The 13033-nt window shown below is 45.0% G+C and overlaps 1 protein-coding gene across 2 annotated transcripts in view; it reads right to left on the bottom strand.

The window, feature by feature from the left end:
- Positions 1-280: 280 nt before the first annotated feature.
- The window catches only part of UBQLN4 (ubiquilin 4), a 59652-nt gene continuing 46899 nt past the window's right edge, over positions 281-13033 (bottom strand). For both annotated transcript variants that reach the window (XM_069218027.1, XM_069218026.1), the window contains exons 9-11: positions 11292-11407; positions 4637-4823; positions 281-1226 (exon numbers count right to left, since the gene is read on the bottom strand). In XM_069218027.1, the coding sequence (XP_069074128.1) occupies positions 1074-1226; positions 4637-4823; positions 11292-11407 (456 nt within the window). In that variant the 3' untranslated portion in view covers positions 281-1073. The remainder of the gene's footprint in view (positions 1227-4636; positions 4824-11291; positions 11408-13033) is intronic.

Here is a 13033-nt window from a genome sequence, read left to right as displayed (position 1 = left end):
CTGCTGCAGATTTTATGTTGTGGTATTTTCATTTGACTGTTTTCATTGCGGTGCCATACCACTATAAAAACATGACAAAGGAACGTCACACGACCTATGCTGGATTGCCATAGTGAGGACACTACCAAGACAAAGAAGTGGATTGAGCCAGGGCACCTTCTCCAGGACATGCAAGCATGTGTTAAAGGCACTGCTGCTATCAAGTCCATACCAACTTGCATGCCTCTCTTGTACCGCTTCACTATAAAGCACTAAAACTAAAAAATAACGCTTCACTTGCTTCTGGTGCTCCACTGCTCTATCATGGTTTATTGTTATCAGCTAACCTTAAAATCTGAGTGGGTAAACAATTAACTAAACAGGGTCTGCAACTGACTGCGGGATGAGAAAAAGGCAGACTTGACTGCTAAGCAACATGAGGTTAAGGTGTTCTATGTATGCAAAAACGCTCCAGGCATCTCAGAGGTGGAGAAGTCATTCAACGTAAATATGTACTGGACAATTACCATTTCTTACTGTGACACTTATTTGCTATATGCCTACAAGGTACAGTTCACACACCTGAACTATCCTGCTGGCTGAGCAATCCACTCTCCCTCTTTCAAAATGATCACTAGGCCTATGCAGTTCAATGATTTGTTCCAGTGTCTATGCAAAACTCAGGATGCGGCTGCTTTCAACATGGCTACCAAAAAACATAACCCAGAGGAAAATTCGGCTGTTCATCATTTATACAGTTAAAATCAAACTACTCAAAAGACAACTGGTCAGGTTAGGACTACAGTATCTATGCCAGTTATGAAGTAGAGTCCTGGGGTACATCTGGGGCCAATGAAAGGCGGATGAAGGTGGAAAAAATATGCATCTGATCAGTCTTCTTGGCCAGTCGCTGGGATCCTGATCCACACAGAATTAAACTGGTAAGCGTTTCAACATGAAATCTTAACTTAGGAGGAATGTCGGGATTAAGCTGGATTTTATACATGATGGGCAGCAGTCAGATATTGTGACGAGCGAAAGAGAAGCAACTTTCCAGGATGGGTCCTGTGCACACAAGTCAATGAGGCCACAATTTAGGAGGGCTGAGAGCCCAGCAGTCTCTCAATAGCGGCATTGATGTCTCCACCTGTGGCTATGAGCGCCTGAAGGTTTGCTTCCCGGTTGATGAATCCCATGGCGCTCAGCTGGTCCAGCTGCTGTTGAAACCGCACTTCTGGAGTCTGCCCCTAAGGATGGAGGACAAAGCTGTAGATCACAACGATGGCACAGGAAGTCTAAAAGCTATCCTAAGTTACCTCTTAAAGCAATAAAGGAGTGTGCTATAATATTAATGAGATCTCACAGCATACTATAAAAGCACAGAGACATTTGCTCTGAAATAAGCAGAAACTTAAAAGAAACACTAATTAAAATGATGACTTCACTGGTGCCCTCTAATAAAGCGTTGTCTAACTTCTGTATTGGGGGTGCGTAACCCTTTGCATGATATCCACATAAAAAAAAATTAAACTGGATTAGCCTAATTGGGATTAAATTAAAATACAGTGGATTTACCCTGAAAATATGGCACAGATTTGGGCACCTAGGCCCCTTGTTGGTAGCCAGTCAAAATACTAAACTGAAATTAAATTTCAGCATGGTAGTGGGAGCAGTACGTTAGTACTGTGATTGACACAGCAGCTAATGACAAAGGTACATGGATAACAAAAGGTGTCACTTGCTGTAAGGAAATGCCTCCTTGGCATGGTTACCCCCTGACTTTTTGCCTTTGCTGATGCTATGTTTTGAATTGAAAGTGTGCTGAGGCCTGCTAACCGGGCCCCAGCACCAGTGTTCTTTCCCTAACCTGTACTTTTGTTTTCACAATTGGCACACCCTGGCATCCAGGTAAGTCCCTTGTAACTGGTACCCCTGGTACCAAGGGCCCTGATGCCAGGGAAGGTCTCTAAGGGCTGCAGCATATCTTATGCCACCCAGGGGACCCCTCACTCAGCACAGACACACTGCTTGCCAGCTTGTGTGTGCTGGTAAGGACAAAACGAGTAAGTCGACATGGCACTCCCCTCAGGGTGCCATGCCAACCTCACACTGCCTGTGCAGTATAGATAAGTCACCCCTCTAGCAGGCCTTACAGCCCTAAGGCAGGGTGCACTATACCATAGGTGAGGGCAGCAGTGCACGAGCACTGTGCCCCTACAGTGTCTAAGCCAAACCTTAGACATTGTAAGTGCAGGGTAGCCATAAGAGTATATGGTCTGGAAGTCTGTCAAACACGAACTCCACAGCACCATAATGGCTACACTGAAAACTGGGAAGTTTGGTATCAAACTTCTCAGCACAATAAATGCACACTGATGCCAGTGTACATTTTATTGTAAAATACACCCCAGAGGGCACCTTAGAGGTGCCCCCTGAAACCTTAAGCAACTATCTGTGTAGGCTGACTGGTTTTAGCAGCCTGCCACACTCGAGACATGTTGCTGGCACATGGGGAGAGTGCCTTTGTCACTCTGTGACCAGTAACAAAGCCTGCACTGGGTGGAGATGCTATCACCTCCCCCAGGCAGGAGCTGTAACACCTGGCGGTGAGCCTCAAAGGCTCACCCCCTTTGTTCCAGCGCCACAGGGCACTCCAGCTAGTGGAGTTGCCCGCCCCCTCCGGCCACGGCCCCACTTTTGGCGGCAAGGCCGGAGGAATTAATGAGACTAACAAGGAGGAGTCACTGGCCAGTCAGGACAGCCCCTAAGGTGTCCTGAGCTGAAGTGACTAACTTTTAGAAATCCTCCATCTTGCAGATGGAGGATTCCCCCAATAGGGATAGGAATGTGACCCCCTCCCCTTGGGAGGAGGCACAAAGAGGGTGTACCCACCCTCAGGGCTAGTAGCCATTGGCTACTAACCCCCCCAGACCTAAACACGCCCTTAAATTTAGTATTTAAGGGCTTCCCTGAACCTAAGAATTTAGATTCCTGCAACTTACGAAGAAGAGGACTGCTGAGCTGAAAAACCCCTGCAGAGAAGACGGAGACACCAACTGCTTTGGCCCCAGCCCTACCGGCCTGTCTCCCTCCTTCAGAAGAAAACTGCTCCAGCGACGCTTTCCCCAGGACCAGCGACCTCTGAATCCTCAGAGGACTGCCCTACTTCCAAAAGACCAAGAAACTCCCGAGGACAGCGGCCCTGTTAAATAAAGACTGCAACTTTGTTTCCAGAGGAGCAGACTTAAAGACCCCTGCAATCCCCGCAAGAAGCGTGAGACTTGCAACACTGCACCCGGCGACCCCGACAAGACTGGTGGAGAAACAACGCTACAGGGAGGACCCCCCGGCGACTTCAAGACTGTGAGTAACCAAAGTTGTCCCCCCTGAGCCCCCACAGCGACGCCTGCAGAGGGAATCCCGAGGCTCCCCCTGACCGCGACTGAATGACTCTGAAATCCCGACGCCTGGAAAAGACCCTGCACCCGCAGCCCCCAGGACCTGAAGGATCGGAACTCCAGTGCAGGAGTGACCCCCAGGAGGCCCTCTCCCTTGCCCAGGTGGTGGCTACCTCGAGGAGCCCCCCCTTGCCTGCATCGCTGAAGAGACCCCTTGGGTCTCTCATTGAAACCTATTGAGAACCCGACGCGTGTTTGCACACTGCACCCGGCCGCCCCCGTGATGCTGAGGGTGTAATTTTTGTGCTGACTTGTGTCCCCCCCGGTGCCCTACAAAACCTCCCTGGTCTGCCCTCCGAAGACGCGGGTACTTACCTGCTGGCAGACTGGAACCGGGGCACCCCTTTCTCCATTGAAGCCTATGTGTTTTGGGCACCTCTTTGACCTCTGCACCTGACCGGCCCTGAGCTGCTGGTGTGGTGACTGGGGTTGCTCTGAACCCCCAACGGTGGGCTACCTTGGACCCCAATTTGAACCCCGTAGGTGGTTTACTTACCTGCAATAAATAACAATAACTTACCTCCCCCAGGAACTGTTGAAAATTGCACTAAGTGTCCACTTTTGAAGTAGCTATATGTGTTTTATGTGAAAAGTATATATGCTATTGTGATTACTCAAAGTTCCTAAAGTACTTACCTGCAATACCTTTCAAATGAGATATTACATGTAGAATTTGAACCTGTGGTTCTTAAAATAAACTAAGAAAATATATTTTTCTGTACAAAAACCTATTGGCCTGGAATTGTTTCTGAGTGTGTGTTCCTCATTTATTGCCTGTGTGTATGTACAACAAATGCTTAACACTACTCCTTTGATAAGCCTACTGCTCGACCACACTACCACAAAAAGGAGCATTAGTATTATCTCTTTTTGCCACTATCTTACCTCTAAGGGGAACCCTTGGACTCTGTGCATGCTATTCCTTACTTTGAAATAGCACATACAGAGCCAACTTCCTACACTTGCGTTCCACTGAACAGTCTACAAAGTATATCAGGCACAGCAAGAGCTCTGCAAATGCAGCAGATTGCAACAAACACTGCTGTAAAAATGAAACACAAACAACAAAGCGCTGCTTTCCTCTGAACCAATGCATAATAAGGGCATGTAACATCAATGATTGTTTACAGTATATCAACAGCCAACCTCAGAAAGAATATTTCCTTCAGGCAAGGAGGAAGCAAGACTCATGTACGCACCTGAGAGCTCCCGGATCCCCCGGCTAAGAGCTGGATCATTTGCTGCATTAGCTGTTGTTGGGCAGTGCTGCCAGCTGCTGGCGACGCATTGGCAGGCGTGGAGGTGGACGACGAGGACACAGGATTTTCAGAATTTGTGCTTCCTCCTGTGGAAGCCGGCATTCCAGGCACCCCAAAGGAACCGAAGCTGAAAGTGAACCGGTAGAAGATTACTGTGTTGTTGCCAATGAGGACCAAACCAGTAGAGTGCTACAACTTACTTATGGAAAGCCTGGCCGGATCTGTACAGGCAGTCATTTTTGCCTCCGCCATAAAGCAACTGCAAATTAATCATGTCAACAGAACTCTTAGGTGGTTCTGGAATCTTGAATGTGGCACACAATACATACCCCAACAAGTACCTTTAAGTGACACTACCAACAGCTGTATGCCCTAAATACAGAGGTTAGTCGTTGGGGGTAAGAGTTTGCACTGTAACTTTTTCCCAGTGGGCTGCAGGCTATGGGACTGCTTTCACAGGCATAAGGCTGCCATGAACCAACCATGCCCCAGTGGCCCCATACTACCTTCAGTGTGGGATTGGTTTGACATAATAATAATAATAATAATAATGATAATAAATAAATCAAGCAGATTTTGGTTTCCAGCCCAGCCTTAGTATTCCACGTGCCTTCCTAATTGAAGACAGATGTGTGGATTAGTGTCAAATGTGCTAATAATGTCAACTGTTTGTTTTGGACAAATCAACAAAAGATTTTGTTTTTGCTCCCTCCAAGTGTTCAACTCAACAGTGGAAAAAGGTAGACCTCTTTAATTTGTCCTCATGTTCATGTTCCTTCCCAACTTCTTTCAGCAGAATACAAGAATCACCACCACACAGGGTAATATTCAGTTCAAGGCATGTTTTCTGTAGATACACGTGCTCTGCATAAACTGTAAAGCAGTCCCCTTCAGAAGCGATGGCTAACCTGTGGGTGTTGCAGCTGTCTGAAAAAGAGTACATAGTACTGTCTGAATTACCTTGGCTTGTTGGCATGCTAAGACATTCACACAATGTTTTATGAAGGCGTTTGGTGTGGACCATGTAGCTGCTGTACATGTCAGCTATGTAAATTTTTCTTAGAAAAACCATAGATGCTCCCTAGAGTGTGCTCTGGGAGGAGTATGTAAATGTCTTTTGGCTTTAGCTTAACAAGTTGAAATGCATTTTACTATCCACCTGGCTATGCCTGATTTGGATACAAGGTTACCCTTATAAGGAGGTGAGAAAGCAACAGAAAGTGGTTTTGTTCTGTTTCCTTTTTAGTTCTATCAATATAGAACAGAAGGGTTCCTTTAACATGCAAGGTATGAACAGCTCTTTCTGCTACGAAATCTGGTTGTGGGGAAAAAAAAAAAAAACTAGTATCAATCGATTGGTTGAGGTGAAATTGAGAAACCAGTTTATGGAGAAAGGTAGGGTTGGTGCGGAGAACCACCCCCTAGCTGGAAGAAAGGTTCTTACAAGGTTAAAGCCTGGAACTCACCAACATGTCTAATTGAGGTGATGGCAACTAAACATGCCACCTTCCATGAACATTTGAAGGGGACACGATTGTAGGGCTTCAAATGGGGGTCATAAGTCGTGTAGAACAATATTGAGGTTCCATGAAGATGCAGGTGGAACCCATGGTAGAATAACTCTCAGTCCCTCCATGAATACTTTGATCACTGGAACTTTGAATAAGTGTTGCCTATTTTGGAGATAAACAGCCACTGCAGTAATATGAAATCTTATGGAAGTGAATGCTACCCCAGCCTTTTCTAAGTGAAGCAGGTAGCAGACAATGTCTTTTACAGTGGCTTTGACAGCATCGATTTGTTTTGAGTGACAGTAACAGACAAAACATTTCCACTTTGCATCAAAGCAAGGTGTAGTGGTGGGTCTACGGGCCTCTAAGAACGTCCATACGTTCTGGTGGCCAATTATGACATCATGAGCAAAATTGCTAGGTTGAGAGCTTTGAGATCTGGTTGCCTGATTTTCCCATGGTTCTGAGTGAGAAGGTCGGGACTATTGGGGAGCTTCTCATGGGAAACTACTGAGGGTCTATTAGTGTTGTGAACCAGAGTTGACAAGCCCAGTTCGGAGCAACTGGGATTATTGTGAGAAAGGTTTGCCTGAGCTTCCGCACCAGAAATGGAAGGAGAGGGAGAGGAGGAAAAGCATAGGCAAACATCCCATACCAACTCATCCATGGAGCGTTGCCCTTGGATAATGGGTGTGGGAACCTGGAGGCAAAGTTTAGGCATTTTGCGTTTTTGGGGTTGCGAAAAGGTCTATTTGAGGGAACCCCCAATTCGCAGAAGTAGGACTTGTGGATGAAGTTCCCGTTTGTGGACTTGCTGCTGCATGTCTCTTAGCAGGCCTGCAAAGTTGTTATCCATGCCTGGGAGCTACCCTCTCAGGTGAATGTTGTGACGCAAAGCCCATTTCCAGATTGTCATAGCTTGGAATGTTGCAGAGACCGTTTCTCCCCTGTTTTTGTAGATAACACATGGCTGTTATATTGTCCCTCTGGACTATGACAATCTTGTGAACGAGGCGAGGAAGGAAAGCTTTTAAGGTTAGATGAACAGCTTGAAGCTAGAGGAAGTTGATATGGTGACCCAGGTGCTTGGCGCCCCATATACCATGTATCATCTGCATCCCGTGAGGCGTCTGTTGTGAAAGTTATGTGGGAACAGGGTCCAGAAGAGGCCACCCCTTCAACATGTTGTTAGGATTCCACCACTACGGAGAGTGATAAGCTTGGCGGTCTATCAACACTAGATCCTGTAAGTGACCCTGTGACTGAGACCACTGACTAGCTAGACATTCCTGCAACTGACATGTGTAGGAGGGCATGGGGTGCTATAACAATACAGGAGGCCAGCCTCCCTAGAAGACACGATTGTCTTCACTGTTATCTGCTGATTTGGTTGAAGTGGAGGTAAAAATTGTAAACCCCTGTAGAACTGGGATAGGCTAGCCCGATTTGGGTGCCCACCATAAACCTGAGATATTTGAAATGGGTTGGATGTATTGGTATGTAAAATTTGAGCCTTTGAGATCTAATATAGTCATAAAGTTGCCCTGTTGAAGTAGTGGAATCAGGGCCTTTGGTCTAGGATTGGCCTCAGCAAACCTTCCTTTTTTGGGAATGAGGAAGTATAGAGTATACGTCTCATCCCTGGTGTTGAAGAGGGATGGGTTCTACAGCTCCTTTAATCAGGAGAGCTTGGACCTCCTGTTTAAGGAGTGATTCATGTTCTATTGAGAGCCTCTAAGAGCGAGGAGCAATGTTCGGAAATGTGGTAATGGGCTCTGAACAATAACCTTTTTGGTTACTATCCATCACCGACTGGTCTGTTATCTGTTGCCAGAAGGGTGAAAAAATGCGTATGTTTCCCCTGAACAGTGTGGTGTAACTGAGGGGAACCGAATTGTTCTGGTGGTGGTAGTGGCACCACATAGGGGAGCACTTTTGCCTCTACTTTTAGTGTTGTTTCCTCTATAAGAGCCCCTATAGTAGGATTTTGAAGGAGGAGTACTGGCTCTGGCAACACTGGTATGAGGTGGAGGCTTCCAGTGTAGCCTCCTAGAGAGCTACAGCTGAGAAAGGAGCCCCTTGATGCAGGGCTCCCATGGACTGAGCTGTTTGTGTCCTTTTTAATTTTCTCTAAAGGACCCTAAGGGCGAGGCCCTCTGTGGGCCGCAATGAAGTTGTGTTGACTCGATAGTTAGTTCTAGCTTGGCTTGCAGAGGAGAACATACGATCTATAAAGATACAGACAGTAGACGAAATTGTAACCGAAAGAGAGACCCGACAATGGTCTCAACTCAGAGTGTAAGCACACACATCCAAACCCATCGGCAAAGAGAAAACAATCTAACAATGGAGTCGATGCCCATGCGCAGAATCACTGAAAAGGAAGAATCTACCTCATGATTCAAAGGACTTTCTATGAAGAAAAACAACCTGCACACATCAGGACCCAACACTAGATTACAGGAGTATGCACAGCATGAGTATCTACAGTCACATATGCCTCAAACATATGGTAACATGGTAAGTAACATTTTCCATTTACAGTAGCAGTAGTTTACCCCTGTTGATACACATACTCTGCACAGACTGTAAAGCTGGTCCTTCCCGAAGAGGCGGCTAGCGTGCAAGATGATGCAGATTTTTTAACCAGTGTTCTAAGGACTGATTGGCCCGCTAAAACATGCTAACTGGTTAGAATATCCAAACAATTGTACTTGTTGAAGCTGTGTGGTGTTGACCAGTTGTGCTAAAGTGACACTTTTTGCACAAGGACTGGGCTCTAGGGGGCATGGGGAAAAAGCACTTGATCTTAGCATGGAAAGTCTTGAGTCAACATGGCAAGCACCTCGCAATGCCTGCTTTAAAAATGGAAAAACCTCTACGAGGCTAGACAAAGACTGCAAAAATGTGACTGGACTTCCAAGATGGCTTCTTTTATCAATTCTGTCCACAAGCACCCCCTTAGTGTCTAGGGCTCTTTCCCAACTCTGGTTGTGGGAAGACGACAGGCAAGCTGAATGGACTGGTTCACATGAAAAAGTGAGACATTTTGGTAAAGAATTGGCGTTGGTGCAAAGGACCACCCTATGTTTGTGAACCTAGGAAAATGGAAACTGTATTGTAAGAGCCCGAAGTTCACTAACACGTCGCAGGGAAGCAACTGCGAATAAAGGCGGCCACTTTTCAAGAGAAGAAATGTAGGTCATATGAGTGTGCGGCCTCTAAGGGTGGACCCATAAGTTGTGTGAGAATCACAATATCAGTTCCAGAAAGTCGTTCTCCAATCTCAGCACATGCTCCATCAACAGGTGAACGTTGTTGCCCTGTCCCAAATCTCTTGAGCCAGTGCCCAAAAGCTGGTAAAGACCCTCCTTTTTCTGAATGTAATATAGGCCTATCATCTTGTCTATTTTTAGGAGGACTGTTTTGCCTTGAATGTCGCTGACAAATACTCTGATTTCTGGCCATTTCAGCTAATTTACGTGGTATTCCCTGGTACTGGGAGATCCTGATTCTTGTACAGTCATTTTGTGGAAAAGAGCACTCCACCAGAGACAAGTCCGTGGAGGTTTACTTGCAAAAAGGGGACTAGGAAGGGCCTGGCTAGTAAAAGGTTGATGCTGCTGCACCACAGCAGTGTGTTCTAAGTCCTGGTTGTTACTGGAGGATCCCAGTACTTTTCTCTACCCACTACCGCAAGAGGCAATTGTGGAGTCCCTAACCCTATTCAAGAGCGTTTCTTCAGGATTCGAATAAGCCCAGGAGATGGGCTTGGCAACGATTTTTCCAGTGGCTCGAGAGATTAGGTTATTTTTGCTTGGCATCAAGGTCCTCAGAGTGTGTCTGTAAGATCAACCAGTCTGTAATGTCTGATCTCAGCTTCGAGAGGGAATTAAGCAGTGGTTTCGAAGCCAGTGGTGGTGCATCTTTTGTTATCTATTTCAACTCCTAGTGGGCCTTTCTGGGGCCTTGAGGGTGATCTGGTGTCAAAGTGCAAGGATACCCATAATCCTTAGATGGGGCTTCCAAGGGCATTTACACAGTTTCTCAAGGCCGGGGAGGAGTGGTCAGGGTAGAAAATCCAAAGGTTTCTGCTACGGATCACAGCTCGAAGCCAGACTTCCATAGAGCTCGTGTTCTGCCTCCGTCAAAGGGCTTTTCGGGGAACCAGGCTGACCTTATGGCACCTATGCTGTTGAAGATGGTGGTATGTGTGCGCAGGGACGGGAATAACGGGGGTGGTCGATCTGGTCTTTGAGCTGGGATAGGGACTGACACCTTTCTCGTGACGAGTTCTTACATCTCCATTTCTTCTGCTTTAGTTGGCTCTTGAGAGCATGGCCTCTGGCCCTCAGCTCCCTTTAATCAAGGGTGGAGCCCCAAGGCTTGTTGTGCCGAAGGATTAAGGTCAAAGGTCCAGGGAGGCACAGAGATACAATCTTGGTTGCACAGTAGTGTCTATCTTGTAGAGGCACTGAAAGAGAGTAGCTGTCACCAAGAAAACTGGTGTGGAAAGCGCTGGTCCCGGAACTGCGATCCAGAATGTCCGAGCTCGATGGTAGAAAAAAACTGAAATGGAGGAACAGTCCAGATGCATTGTGGACCGAAGGTGGAGTCACAACCATTCTGGAGACAAACCTCTTGATAGTAAACAGGGCAAAACGTCTGGGCCAAACACTAAATAGCAAGAGTGTCCAAAGAATGTGTATTTAAAGCCAGGCATGCCTAGAACACATGAATGTATCACATACACGAACTGATGAAGCAGTCAGTTGGGAAACCAACATTTGCATTGTTAGCTGAATAATAAAGTGCAGGATGTGCTTTTGCAAAACAATAATACATTGCTGAAATTACTTCTCCATATGCAGAGTCAGTAGTGTGCTATTAATAAACGAGAATCAAAAGTTGGAGCACGCTAGATGTAACAAGTCACACCTGAGGTAATGTTATTTGGTGTACTGCATTTTCAATGGAACGCAAGGCAAAATCTTGGCTTCGAAAAGCTGCTGAAATGGGACAATCTGAAAGTGCTTCTTTAATCACCAATTCGAGAAGTGCAACTACTATGAACTAGCTCTTACCTTGGTACCAGCCCAGGTGCCTCAGTCTGTAGCGTTTGAAGTCCCTGTTGTATCTGCAACAGTGCCTGCATCGCACGAGGATTGGTCATTACTGATAGGGATTCTGGGTTCTGCATCTATGAAGCAACAGGAATGGAATCAGGGTTTCCTTCTGTTAGAATCAAATGTCTGCCTCCTAATCTAATGGGCTCAACAATGATATCTGACAATGAAAGTAATATTAAATGGAGCAACACTGGAAATATTCACATCCAAGACAACAGTGTTCTGACAAATATCACCAGAATACACTATTGGGAAGGGCACTGAGTGAGCAAATTATTTATTGGATGCATTTCTTTTAAAAACAACTACAATATCACTACAATAAAACAATAATCAAGTTGAAATTGAAATAAAACAAATAAAAATATTACAACTGTGTGACCAAATAAAACATATAGTAGATAATTTCCAAAGTCAAGCTGAACTTCAAGCGAGGTTCATATAGACAATCATCATCCAAATACTTCTAGAAGAATATTTACAACATACTGAACTGGTTGTACGGTGTGTGAGGTGCAGCCAACCTAGCTGAGCAACCTTCACCATGAACCTGGGGTGTGGAATTTAATAAAATATTACATGAGCATGGGACAGGTTGCTTCACAATCTCACTATGTAAGAGCTCTGATAATAGCCTCTCTGACTATGTCAGGGCTAATACTATGACTGAGGTTGTAGGCAGCAGTAAACAATGGTTCCACAGTAGGAACGCCCTTATGAGTCTGTGTAAACCTACTAATTTCCATGTTTTAAGGGTTTTCACAAGCTCTTCTCTAATCATTTCTCATACTGAGATAAGTTGGAAATTTACTCCTGACAAGTGCCAGGAGTAAAATCTTTTCCAGGGTTTGGAAGAGAGTGGCTGGAGGGAAAGTGAACTTGTAGATGCTCAACATAATTTCACATGAGCAAAAGGTACATATGTTATTTTTTCGTCCTAAAATACAGTTCACAAATATTTTCAAGGTGTTCGATTTCCTGTTCTGACTCTGTAAATTCTTCTGAATTCATGAAATACATAAATATGCACGAATTCAAACATATACAATGGATGCACTTTTGGGACTTTCTTTAGTCAGGTCTGGCGTTAACCAAGACCTTTTGTGTTTATTAAAATTCTCTCTCTCTCCATCTATAGAATAGTTTAATTATGAATAATCACGATCTGATCTTTCACAAGGAGCATATCGGCACACAAAGTAGTTGTGTTCAGTGCCAGGAACTACTGTGGCAACATTCAGACCAAAAAATATTTTAGCATTTTGCTTATATTTATTACAATGGTAAGGGCCCAGCAGCTCATATAACATTAAAGTTTTACACAGCCATGTCAAAACAAGACATGTATTGACATATCCAAAAGACTGACCACTAGTGTCAGACTTTGCCAATGATGTTTACTTTCGAGCTTCCCATAATCTTGTTGAAACTTCTAACACTGACTTTCCATTATGACTATCTTAATGGACATACTAGCAAGCATCAACACATTATACTAAATGATTATTCAAAGAAATTGTGTATATAATTTCACAGTAGTTTAGCAAAATGTTTTATTTTCCTAGCTGGACTTCTTTGTTAACATTTTATTTTGAAAGCAAAGAATCACTAGTCTTGCTTTCAAGCTTCTGCAACTATCTTCATCTAATCAGAGAACATTTTGGAAGCATTATACAGAGCTTCATATAGTTAAACTT

This window comes from Pleurodeles waltl, chromosome 12 (genome assembly GCF_031143425.1).
Source record: "Pleurodeles waltl isolate 20211129_DDA chromosome 12, aPleWal1.hap1.20221129, whole genome shotgun sequence".
In the NCBI taxonomy this organism is placed as follows: domain Eukaryota; kingdom Metazoa; phylum Chordata; class Amphibia; order Caudata; family Salamandridae; genus Pleurodeles; species Pleurodeles waltl.
This window is presented reverse-complemented; position numbering and strand designations above follow the sequence as displayed.